The 13,586-nt window shown below is 50.0% G+C and overlaps 1 protein-coding gene across 12 annotated transcripts in view; it reads right to left on the bottom strand.

Moving 5' to 3' along the window:
• The window catches only part of LOC126873541 (tyrosine-protein phosphatase Lar), a 275,993-nt gene that overhangs the window by 101,233 nt on the left and 161,174 nt on the right, over positions 1-13,586 (bottom strand). For 11 of the 12 annotated variants that reach the window (XM_050634518.1, XM_050634524.1, XM_050634527.1 and 8 more), the window contains one exon: positions 2,149-2,187. The exons of the other annotated variant lie outside the window; for it this stretch is intronic. In XM_050634518.1, coding sequence (XP_050490475.1) covers positions 2,149-2,187 — 39 coding nt within the window. The remainder of the gene's footprint in view (positions 1-2,148; positions 2,188-13,586) is intronic. 12 annotated transcript variants of the gene reach the window in all.

Here is a 13,586-nt window from a genome sequence, read left to right as displayed (position 1 = left end):
GTCGTCGTCGTCGTCGTCGTCGTCGTCGTCGTCGGTGTACCAAACGACAACGCGACGTTGTATTCCCCGTGGCAACGGTCCAAAAGGATGGGGGTAACCGCGGGACGACGACATCCAGCAAAGTCTGAAATGCCGAACGAAAGGGAGAATGCCCCCTTGGCTAGCCCGATTTGCCTGCCTTTGAAATTTTTATTTCGAGAAACGAAATAGCGTTTGAACGGCGGAAGCGCGCACCGCGCGGCAGGAGACATATCCGGAGAGCACTTTCGTATCTCGTTTTCAGTCGAGTCGGCTTAGTCTGGCCGAACGCTGCCGGCGCTGTACCCCGTAACTGGCTTTTAACGCTAATAGTGCTTTCAGACCCATTTAAAAGAGCATTTACGAAACGGAGAAGAACGCGCCAGTTTAGTACGTTGCAGGCTCGCGACCTTTCTGGTCTGCTCGCGATACTTGAAAAATTAAATCCTCCAGAGGCTGAGTTTACTTTTAGCCACCGTCTAGAGTTTTTAATTCCAGCTGCCGCGGAATTCAGGCGGTCGCGCGAGCCTAAGAACAAAAAGATTCCTCGGCTTTCGATTCGCGCGTCGTTAGTACGTGATTGGCGTTGGTCTGACACGCGACGGTCGCTGTACGTCACCGGACGATCGCGAAAGTTTAGAATCTAGAAGGAATAAAAGGGTGGCCGAGTGGAAACGGTCGATTCGATCAGCGTCGTCTGTTCGTCGGATCCGACAGGAAACTGCCTGCAGGTTTTTCAGCGCGGCCAGTTCACACACTGACGGCACGTACCAGCATATATTAGAAAGTCTCGGGTGGTGTGCTGGCAGCAGGCAGCAGGTGACACACCACCGCTCTAATCGGTAGGCAACGTTTTAACGCGGTTAATTGCGCTTCAATTAGCCGGCCGTGGCAGCGCGACTTTCTTGCTGGCGGTTCGCGCGGCCAGAAGTTTCGCAATCGTCGGTTCGCGCGGTGCAATTAGCCAGCGAGTCGTCCCGTGCATTAAGAAGAGCCGTAAAAACCGCGCGAAGATGTACCGAGGAAAATTACGCGAAGATAAAGTCCAAGTTATACCGTCGTTAAAGAGTGACGGCACTGGAGCAGCGGCGTGCTCGATTCTTACATCTCCGCCTACTTTCTCCGATACCTTCTCGTTGTACAAATTATACGACGAGACAGTTTTCGTGACCTTAATGCGTTCGTCGCGCGCGGTATTTTCGCGCGGAGAATAACGTCGCGAGGCGCACCGAACTCTACCGAATCGATACGTCTATACATATAATATACATAGACACACACAGACAGAGATAGGGAAACAGAGAGAGACAGAGACAAAGACAGAGAGAGAGAGAGAGAAAGAAAGAGAGAAGAAAATTTATCGCTTGCGCCTCGTTAAGAGGCTGGAGCAGGTCGCGCCGAGGGAAAGAGACGGAAACGAGAACGCGATTCGAAAGGAAAAACCTGTCTCTCGAAATTCGATTTCGGGCCAGCCTCTCTTCGACGATATCGACCGGGCGGTTCGAAGGACGGTTGGCGAATAAATCACGGAATCAATTCCGATACGTAGTCGGTGCCGCCATAAATAAAATCCGCTAGATATCGTAGATCGGCGGCTGGTATCTGAAAGAGGAGCGGGGGAAACAAATGACAGCGCATAAGCGGGCAGAAACATTCGAAAGTTGGTCCGTGCCACCACGCTCGACACGGGTTGTGCGCGCGGAATTTGAAATGCAAAGCGTGTAGCAGACCTGGCCGATAAGAGCCTCGGACCCGCTGCAAAAATACACATTAGCGGATTTGAAATTTAGATCGGTGCCGGTCATCCAAGCGAAATTGAGTACCGGCCCTCGAAAACAGGCCGATTTACGGCGGTTTGCCGCGGCCCTTGAAACGCAAGGAAACATAGACCGGCGTGGCCGTGCGAACCAAACTTCTTCAGACGTCGCCCAGACGTTCTTTTCTTTTTCCCTCCTCTTTTTTCCCCTTTCTTCTCCTTCCTTTTATTCCACTTTGCACGCTCCGTTCCTGCTCTTTTCCTTCTTCGAACCTTCGATAAATTTCGCCGCGGAGTTACGCTCGTGCAATTCGCGTCCTCGGTCACCGGGGAAACTTTGCAGCGCGCTTAGTTTGCACGCCGCTCGTACTTACTTGTCATGTATGTGATGTACTGCGAGTCGCTGATGTTTCCTGAAAGAAGCTCGTTGAGTCGAGTCGTCCATCGTTACGGAGAACGCTTCGTGCACCTCGAAACGTTCCGTTCGTTACAATCGCGTTTCTGCGCGAGTACTGCTGCGATCTTTCGATTCTCAACGAGTCACGATATCGTTGCGCGTACGGCGGTATTATTCGGGATTCGACCAACGAAACGCGATCGGCTGTCGATTCTCCGGTCTCGCGCTATCCTACGATCTGTTTGCGCTACGTTCTACGCGGCAGAGATATTTCTGCGCGTGTGAAGGAGACGACGCGTGGACCGGGTTCTTCGGGCGAGTCGAGTATCGCGGAAGCTCTTGCAGGAGCGCGAAACCGCGTGGAAATTGCGTGCGCGTCCGCCCCTCGTATTCGTTGGCTCGTAAAACGTTTGAAAGATTGTCCGCCGCCTCGATGTTTTCACGTTAAATATTTATTATTCGCTCTGGTATTCTTCTCTTACTTTTCTCTCGTCTCGGTTTCTATTCTTTATCACGCTGAAACGTACGAACCGCTAATTGCACGGACCTCGTGCAAAGCGATTTCTTTGTACCGCCGCTAGCGACATAACTCCGAATCCAACGGTTCGAAAATTTCTTTTTCTTCGGACGTTAAATATCTAAATAAATTTCAACGACTGCCTTTCGTTGGAATACCACGCGAGGTTAAAGGCCAGATTTCCTATAAAAATCAGCTAACCGGTAAGTCTAACGGGGATGTTCCAATTATCGTAATCTCACTTATTTTACGCATTCCTTGTCATAATGTTATCGAATATCACACGACGTTTTCATAAATCTTAAGTGGGCTTTTCTGCTTCTACAATATCTATTAGTTGTCCGAAAAGTGTCTTTCCTACGCAAACGTGTTTTTCACGACAGTGCACCTTCATAGAAATATGAAACCAAGTCTGTGAAACGTTTATCTCGACAGAACAGAATAGATCGTAAGTAATTCGATGAAACAGTATAAAATAAAATACGTTGTGCGTCTATCGTTTCCTCGTAAAACGAAAGAAACTTTTCGGACGACCTAATATCTACAGCTTACAGTATGGTTACGTTTATCGACATTTGAAACGATCACCTGGAACCTCTGCGTACAAACAGCTTATCCCACTGAAGCTCTCTTATTCGAGAAACTACGGTCATCATTTTTGTATACGATGTTCTTTAACCAACCATCCTACGTATATCGTTTACATAATTCTGCGGCGAAACAACAACCTCGGAAGCGCTCTTTGTTGAAATAAGAGATAGAAACCCTTGAATACTGATACTGTTTTAATCAAACGCACGCGTCCATGTACGTTTGTAGGGAAAATCCCATGCGTATAGGCGCCGTTCGTATGAAACGTTATCACGACGCGTGTCGACGCGTCGCGGAAAGTGTAAATTAACTTTGAGAAACAACCTCTCCGATGACTCGTCGCGTAATAACGCAGAAGCGATACCGTTCTTCTACCTGCTCTATCTCTCGCACGGTGCGAGCATTCTTTTTCCCTCGCGGAGTACGCGCAACGCCCTTAACCGTCCCGATCTTTCTCTCCTGACGTCGAGCTATTAGTTAAATGTTTCACCGATTTTTTTCCCCCGCTCGAGATAGGGCAGCTCCTCGATAATTCTTAGATCGAGGCCGGCGTACTTTTGACATTTTTCATCCAGAGCAGCCACCCATGCGTCTTCCCGTCTTTGAAATATTCTGCAATCTCGATAATGTTCCACGCACCAGCCTGTCCCTTGATTCAATCCTCGTTCGCCGAATACGGCGTCCATCGCGATCGCTCATTTTTAAAATCGCGAACGTCGGTCCGACGAATATTCGAATATTTTCGCTGCAAGAAAGTAGCAATTGGAAGCTTCCCTGGTAAAAAGTCAATGGCATTTTTGCCGACTAAACGTGAACGATATTAGCACGTAATACGTAATTTTAGCTAATTACCGGCCGTTTCGTTCGACATATTAATTATGAAAGAAGGGTATACTATTCGTAGTATGTTTTGTCGATTATTGGAATCTGATTCTCATTTTTGTGTTTCGCGTAACAGAGATTCGCGCAACACTTGGATACCGCGTACGTAACGGCAATACTCGTACACATTTTCCGATTGGTTTCAAATTTTCCCAATTTAGTCGCGATAGTTGCGTCTCGTTGCAGGCCTGATGAAATTTCAAAATCATCTCTATGATACACGCGATAGATACTGGTACGCGAGTACACTGTTCGAGGGTTAAATCGAAAGGAAACGTTTCTCGCTGCGATAGAAAATTAGATCTGTGACAGGAGTGGCGGAAAGAAAAAGTCAAACGATCGGCCGTGGATATTTAAATGGGTCCGGCGTGGTGTGTCGGCGTCATTACCGCGAAAGCACGTCGGCATCGTAGCTAGCGATCCGCACATAGCTGACCTATATACCGGAGGCGGGACGAGCGTGCCAAAGAGAGAGATTCGTATCGCGGTCACGATTGCGCGCGCGGACGCGGGTTACTTTCACGAGAGCAAACGATCGTACACCGGAGCCCCTCTGTTACGCGAACAACAATTCGCTTCGTTTGCCAGCGACCAACGTGTGTATACGTACGTACGAGCGTACGTACGTTCGGCCGTATTTATTTTTCATCGAAACCTACCGACGCGACGCGACGCGACGCGCGACGCCGCACGACACGACGCGACACGGCGCGACACGGCGCGGCGCGCGCCTGTATCGAATTTGACACCGCCAAAACGGTTGCTCTCGAATTTTTTCATTTTTCAACGTTTTCCCCTCGATCCATCCGCGCGTTCGCCTAGATAGCCCGAGTGAATCGAATATGAAATTCTGGTGGAAATTTGGCGCGACGTTCGCGACAGAGAGACGGATCGATCGGGGTCAAAGGTTGATTAAATGATGCCGCGATCGATATGAATACTCTGGAAATAAACGCATACGTATTTAATCGAGGCACTGAAAAAGGATCCGGCTGGATGGCCGGCTCGGGCAAGCACGCTCGTTTCCACCGATACGGAATAATTCACGAGAAACTGGTAACGCAGCTACGTTACGATTCGTCGGGGTATTCGTGGCAATAATTAACGGCGCTCTCGAGCAGAGCGTAAATAAAAGTTTGGGAAACGCGAGGGATCGATGGACGCGCGGGAATGGGGTTGAGGGAAAGTCTGATGTAATTTTTATTACCGTCCATTTCGCGTTATATTCCTTCTTTATCGATGCGTCGACCTATCCAACAGCGGCTATAGATATATGCAGCATATTCCGATTCCGTGGAAATTGGCCGTACAGACGAAACGATGTTCGTACGTAAGGGGTCGGGATACCGAGGGATAAATATCGTGGGAAAAATTAAAAAGCTGCGGCGCGGCCACGCTGTTTCACGGAAAGAAACGAGTTCGATTAAATTTCGACGTGGCGTAGGTGGAAAATAAACGACAGGACAGCAGGAAAAGAGGCGAATCGATGGCCCCGACCCGGATTAATTTTGTGGAATCGCGAGCGTGAGCCCGAAATCACGTTTAACGTTCGAGCGTTCGGACGTAGGATTGCGGATGGACGCGGTCAAGAGGATGGGTCTCTCAGGGGATTCGTGATGTACGACGTTGGCGTGGTCGGGCAGAGACACGAGCTACCCGGCTAGCTACACCAGCACGAATTCGTGACTTTGCGGCACTAATTCGAAGCGAAAACCTTTAAGCGTTTCGAGATGGCCCGGCCGCACCGCTCTCTTTATTTCAAACGACGTTACGATAAACGCGTCTCTGAGGTATATCTCGAAGAAATAACGACTACTTTCGCGCAGATTTGGCGAGAAAGGCTTGTGCGAGATGCCTCGATCCTCGGCTCTCGCACCCTTCCAACCAAAGTTTTCACGATTGCTCCGAAATCGTCCCATTGTGAATATAATGGGCATACCTTCCGAGCGTGACCGACCGATTGGAATCGAGTCGTCTCGAAAACCAAGTCCACGATCGGCGGGAGGAAGGGGCCGAGATTTCAATTGTCCACGCCCGCCACTGTCGTCGTCGGCAGTTCCGTACCTCCAATAGCCTATGTGGTGTCTATACCGGCCGCTAAGAGGGTGGAATTGATTAAATAATTGGCCTCTTGGATCGGGGGCTAGTTTCTGGAATGAATACGCTGGCTCTTGGCCAAGGCTCGTTCCAGCTGTCGAGGATCGGGAGGTGGAAGACGGCCGCAAGGGGTTGAAAACCACTCCTTTGCACCAAGTACCCCGCGCGCGATCATCACGGGAACACCGCTACTACGTGGCTCGATAAAGACAAAGAGAGCACCTTGAAAGGGGTCGGTGAAAGGGGTAATAGGTAGACGACGAAAAGGAGATGACGAGTCTTCCTGTCTAGCTGTGTGCTCCGGGACATTCAGCGTCTCTGGCACGCTACTACAGGCAGAATATTTTTTACGGTCGCGTTCATTTACACGCGTTTACTTCGCTGCGACCGTGTCGATCGACGCATCTTCGAACGTTCTCGCTTTACGATCTACGACGATAATTACTTTCCATTGATGGAACATTGCGGCGATAAGAACGCAAAAGTCGATTAGTTTCGGGAATGGCGTGGACAGCGGGTGGTGCAATGGCCGACGTTCGAGCCGTTTGTATCGTAACGAGACGAGATACGCGATTTATATTTCGATCAAACTCCGCGCGGCCATGTTACGCGATACGTACACTGCCATTCATGAATATCGAGGACGGTTGCAACGTTTAATACAATAATTAATTAAATTGAGACGAACCCTGAAAAGTCATCGGGGATCGATCAACGAAAGGGGCTTCGTAATTATTATCCCATTTCTAGGCGTAAATCTGAATAGAATCTCGTAATTAATCAAACCAGATGTTTTTCTTATCTACGCCTCTTCCTCTCAATCGTTTACATCGTTAGATTTGCCGGTGCGCTTATTACTCTTCGGTTCCACGTACTTTGTAAATGATTGCACGATTGAAATTCAAACATTCGCAAACACTCGTTGAATCTTCTAACCGATCGATTTAAAATTTTGTCACGATGTTTAAAGCAAATTGGTTTCCACGTCTATACACGTACAATCGTTCGTTCGCTACTGTCGTGCATAATTCTTGCAACTTTCCACAGCTTTTTCTGTATTCTGGATCGTCGTATCGCACGAATACGTAATCGCGGTTGATTAATCGCTTCTCTGATAATCTGTGTCAATTATTGCGTTTCCTGCGAGACCGGCAGGTGTCCTAATATTTACGAACGAGAGTGTATACGTAAGTTTTTCAAACAGTAGCCAATCTACCACTCACCGCTTACGTAAGCTACTTGCACTCGCATTTTATACATCGCCGTGCTTTTTCCCCCCTTTGTTCCTTCTTTTTTTCTTCTACTTCTTCTACTACTACTTCTTCTTCTTCTTCTTCTTCTTCTTCTTCTTCTTACACGCGAATCAGAATCTCGATCGGAAAAACGGATAGCGAAAATGCGACCCAGTAAAACAAGAGTCGGTAATTTTATTGCAGTTGGCGCGGCGATTCGGTCAGCCAGCCGTTAACACTCACGACGCGTTAAAGACCTCGAGACTTCGCGTGATAGCCCTTCGAGAAACTCGTTTCAGGTGATAGGAAGCATGCGATTAAAGCGACTGTTGGCTGTGTTGCTGTACTAATTAGAGTCTGGTTTCCATGACGCGTTGCACCGCTCGAGTTCGATGCCGATGTACGAACAACTTGAATCGGATTCGCGAAACCATCCAACGGGTTACGTTCGCGAGACCAAAGTTGATCGACTTTGCTAAATCGCTCTCCTACGATTTTTCATCCACTACGCTCCCTTTTCACCTTTTGTCCAACAACCTGACGATTGAATCGACCGCGATGGAAAAACACGACAAGTACGTTTTCCTTGATTTACGGATTTTTACCTCGTTTTACGATACGATAATACCGCGTCCTTTTGGATAAATCACGATCCACTGATTTCCCTCTTTCCCCTGGAACAACCTGTCGGCGCAATTACCATTATCGACACCGTAGGGTATTTCGAGGAGGAGTTAATCGATTCGATAGACGATGCCGCGTACCTGGACGCGCGATAAGGGGTAGCTAGTGGAACGAGGCTTCTAGAACTAGGACCATTTCGATGCCGATCACGAGGAAGCAGCTAAGGGCGGGGGGGGGGGGGGGGGGGAGAAGGGGGTCGAGGCGAGGTAAAGCGGTTTCGGAGGGTCTTCAGATAATAGACATAAATATTCGCCGGGTTTTTCGGATTTATATTTCGCGCGTATCAGCCATCTCATTTGCATGGAGAATTTACTGTGCGCGACGCACCCCTTGCCAGCGTTTTCGGACCGCTTGCACGTACGTGAGAGAGCACACGCGGATGCCGCCGGTGATCGCGGCAGGGCTGCCTAGTCAAACTCGGTAACAAAAGGAAGGAGAGCGAGAGAGGGAAAGAGAAAAAAGCAGACGGAATGAGAAATGGAGGAAAAACGAAGGGCAACGTTCAGAAGATATAGCCGGTCGATATAACTCCTGGCTAAGCTGCGCGCTATTGAAAAATGATATTCTAGTCCCGCGAATGAAATATTATCGCTTCCTATTCCGTCGCGCGATCTTCCCGTGAATAGCCCGTTCGTTCGCTGTCTACGAGGATACTCGAATCGTTCGTGACCGATCGACTGGAATTCGTCTCTCTCCAAAGTCAAAGACAATTAATGACACGGAGTGCGCCATCGCGCTCATTCTTTTTTCCCTCTTGGCGAGATCTCTGTGATCTCGTCGAACCAACCGCGATCAGTCTGCAAAAGGTGGACCGCACGGACAGAGGATCGAGATTTGAAACAGACCGAAATCACGATCCTTTCTCTGGTCCGAGGAAAAAGCGGTAAAATATCGCTCGGTCGAGCACGCTTTTTACTCGGTTGCCAAACCGAGAGAAAAAAAAGGAAGAGAGAAAGAGAGGGAGAAAAAGGAGGAGAAACGAGGCAGAATGAAAAGGATAATAATTGATAAGCGCGTGCGTCGTCGGATACAATTTTCGTGGTTTCCCACGGGTACGATAGCGAGATTGGTATTTGGAGGCGAATCGCGGAGACTGCTTGGCATCAAAGTCGGTAAGAAGTTTTCCCGTGGAAGAAGAGATTATCGGAGAATCGCGAGCACGATCAGCGGGGACGAGCAGCGGCGGCGTAAACGATTTCGACGAAATATCGATCATACGGACAGGTATACGGATTCGGAGAGCAGAACGCGCTCGAATAGGTGGAATCGTTCGAGTAATTCCCTTTTACGGTTCTATCGGCCCGTTCCATGGCCGGGTAACGTTCGAGGTGCACGGCGAAAGAGAAACATAAGCGGTAAGAAAAGAGGGCCACCAAACGAGCTGAATCGGAGGAAAAGAAATTCGCGAGGAAGCCAAGGAAACAGTCACGGATAGGCATCCCGCGACTGCAACTGCAGCTGCAAAAACTGTTCGGAATTTTTACTCCAGTTTTATGATTTAAATCGCACACTCCGCGATATTCTGCGATTCCGCTCGACTCCCTCCGGCGCAGGCAGCCCCGAACGTAGCAGGTAAAAGAGTCACAATCGAGTCAGCAGTTGATTTTACGCTTTATTTTTACGGTTCTACGCGCGTTGTACACCGTGCCGCGATCTTCCACGGTAGTTTTCATTTCCGTACGCTTGTCTCCTTTATTTCGCCAGATCTTATCGTCGCGAGGTGGCATTCAACGGGCCGGGTCCGCCACGTATCGTCAACCGATCGTCAGCGATTCCAACGAAACGAAACAGTCAGGCCCAGCCCCGGCTCCTCTCGTCTCTCGCCACACGACACTCGCTTGTAACGGCGACTGCGCGCGACAACGTTCGAACCATTTCTCCTGCTATGTCGCAAAATGCGCTCGATGACGATACGTGTGCATTTCGGTTGGCTCGCGGTGAACCGCGCGCTATGATCAGGACGGCGTAATAACGAGAAAGCATAAATTGACAATTTGTCTCGGAGTATTGGTTCGCCCGGCTACCAGCCAGGTCAAACGAAATAATTGGTACTCCCTATCGAGTCAAGTACTACCCTTCCCTCCCCCTCTACCCGTTGCCTTCGCCATCGTCTCTCCTGCTCCTGCGTCTGCATCCGCCGCGCTTCCGAAATTCCCGGTCGTTGCAGCGGACGCGAGAAATTATTAGCCGACGTTTTGCCGTGTCTAGATTTGCCCTAGAGACTCTTAGCAGCGTGGAGCGGAGTCGATACCGATGCACGGCAACCACGGTATTCGACGATCGATTCTACGGACATTGCAGAAACCGTGCATAAATCCTAGGCGGTCCTAGGCGGAAGAGAAGCGCGCGCGTCTAACACGATCGTTGAAAATTATCGCATCGCCGATAAAGAGCGAGATTTTCGAATCGACGCAATCGATGCACCGGCGGCGGAACGAGAGCAATTTTCCTCGAAATCCAGAAATACGCGGCAGTTTTGCAGCTGCCGGCGACGACTCTTCGACGTCCTATTTATATATATACCGCGCTTCAAGAACGGCCGCCGCTAGTTATACGCTCAATTCGGTACGAATGAGCCCCAACGGAGGAATAGTCATAAACCTTTCGCTGGAAATTCAAACGCGACCCGGCTTTCCGAACAATTTGCTTCGAGCTCGCGAGGCCACGCGATGCCATCTCCCGATTTGATTCACGGACGGGCGGCCAACGGTGCTGCCGATCGCATACGACGACGACGCGACACGCCTCTCGCAACGGATAGCAAAGATTCCCTTTCAGAGACAAGCTCGAACGCGACAACCGAAATATTAGAACCGACGGAGACGCCAAAGTACGCAGAGAGGAACGTGTTGAAACGGCGCACGATCCAGCGAGCGAGATAAAACGTGGCCGGAGCACTGCGCGCAGACAAACCGGCAGATACGAATCTTCGCGTGCAAAGTCGAAAAACGTCGGACAGCGCGGCCAACTTTCTACCATCGAAAACCGTAGAAACTTGGCTGAAACGACTCAATACCTTTTACCAGGCAGGAAAATACTCGCCGGTGCTGTTTTCCAAGCGTACAGGGAGGAAGACGCCGGAGCTATACTCACGGAGCTATTAGCTTAATAATTCGCGTGTGCCCGTCGTTCTTTGGGCTCTGGACGGCGGTCTACGGACGAGGGTACACCTGGAATCAAGCCGTGGCAATCTAGAAGAGAAGGTGGTCGTAGAGCCTAAGCAGGGCAGAGGTTACGAAGAAAGGCAGGTGTTCCTCGAACACGCACAGACCACGCAAGCCTCGCATTTTTCAAACGAGCCCTCGGCGTCGAAAAAATTCTACCGTGCCACTCTGCTACTTTCCCAGTGAACCGAACACACGCAGTCGCCAAGGATATACACGCTGTATGCTTTTAAATCGCGTAGCAAGCGTGCGTGGCGAACGCTCGAAAAACGCAAGGGCTGTTTCAACTTCCATCCTCCTATCGATCACGCGCATTAGCATCCTGCGAGGTGCTGCGAGGTGTACATACCGTAAGACGCGAAAGCTTCCACGGGGTTGGAGGAGGATCGCGGGCCGATGTTCGGCGCAGCCTCGCCAGCCAAATATTCTTGGTCGCGGGTCATAAATTCGAACGGCGAGAAAGGTTAAAAGTAGTTGGAATCGAAGAGGCTCCTGCGCGCAAAGCTCGACCTTAATGTCCGCGAAACGCGGGTAATAACGCGGAAGGCGGATTTTTCACAGTGACTTGTCAGGGTTTATACCGAGGTAAGAAGAGAGAGAAAGAGGGAGAGAGAGAGAGAGAGAGGTTTTATTTGCGTTTGTTCCTCAGCTGCGATTTGCACGAGGAACGACGCTCTTGTAGCGATATTGCGGCGCGAGGAGGATTAGGAAATGAAACGCGTCGAAGGGGAGTAACCCGCCGGATGTTCTTGTCTTATTCCTGGCGCCGAGTATCTCGAAGCAAGGCGGTTCGTGGAAAATTAGACGCGGCGGCGCGTTATCTCGAGAAGCCGAGCGGCCGGGCTAACTCTTCCGCGAAGGTAAACGATAGACGATTAGGAGTTTCCCTCTCGTTCTCGATACCAAGGGAAACGAATCGTTGGCCCCTCGGAGCAGAGTGGCCCTCGAGTGTCATCGTAGCTTTTAATTAAGCTTCACTTGCCCGTGCAAACTTTGTTGTTGGACGCCGGGGCGTAGACTCCTCCGGGACAGGGTCAGGTAATTCAGTCTGAACGGACGGACAGCAACGAGAAGTTTATATTGGTAGACTAGCGGGAGACGCGTTCGCTCTATTATTATGTTTCGTATTTCTCGTTCGTACCACTCGTTGTATGCGTTTCACATGGACCAGTTCTGGCGAACTTGACGAAAAAGAATCACGGGCGCGAAAGCCCCGTGCGCTGCACGTCTCAATTAATTCCGTTTGAAAAACGACGGTCGAAAGAAAGTGCGGCGTTCGAGCGGAAAGCGGGTCAGCTTTAATTGCGACCAACCAACAGTTTGTTCTTAAAACGGCTTCCTGTGCCGTTGGTTATTTCAGTTCAGCTGAGAAATCCACGACTCTTGGCGTTCCGGTGCGCCGCTGCGGCGTTGTTTTTGCCAAAAGTAAGCCACCGTCCGACAGGATCAGCCTTTATTTTCTTTGGGAACTCGGCGAAGCTTATCTCGTTCCCAAGTGTTTCGCCGCATTAACGACTAATCCTTCGAAAATAATTACGCCAAGAACCGCTTTCCTCCACGATTTTCCCTGTGGAGTTTGGCTCCGCCGGCATGCCCGCACGATCGCCCATCGTTCCACTGGAATCGTCCGAAACTGTCGATGCTCGTACGTATCCGAAATCGCTCGCGACATCGCCTTCGCGAACAACGATCCTCGATGGCCAAAGAATTGTCCAACTCGAAGCGCGCCACGTCGCGCCTGACCAGCCCGTAAGCTGTTCTACTTGACACGGTGAGTGTACTCGGGGCGCCTCTGTCGGAATCGATCGGGAAACTTTCTGTTAAAAATTTAACGAATCCGGGATGGGACCAAAGTTAAAGTTAGTCTCGAGTGCAACAATTTTTCCACTTTTTAATGGAAATGTCCCAAAATCGGTACGGATTCTTCCCGCTTCTTGCCATATTCCGTCGAATCCGCTCCTTTACGCACGCTGGTTGGTTAACCGCGGAATAATTTTGGTTAACCACCCAAGTGTTGATATCCCGCAGCGCATCGTGTCCAAATTCTCGTTTATTGTCTGCCAATAATCGTTTGTACAGCGTTCGCTGGCGAATCGAGGGCACGGAGACTCGAAGTTACGGTATTTGCGCTGGCGGAAGGCGGAGGACGAAGGACGAAGGAGGGCGGAAGTGTAGAGAGGTCGTAGATTTCGATGCGGCAACGATGGGCCATCGTGGACGTGGCGAGGAGAGCGTCTGGCAAGTTTTT

This window comes from Bombus huntii, chromosome 14 (genome assembly GCF_024542735.1).
Source record: "Bombus huntii isolate Logan2020A chromosome 14, iyBomHunt1.1, whole genome shotgun sequence".
Lineage (NCBI taxonomy): Eukaryota > Metazoa > Arthropoda > Insecta > Hymenoptera > Apidae > Bombus > Bombus huntii.
This window is presented reverse-complemented; position numbering and strand designations above follow the sequence as displayed.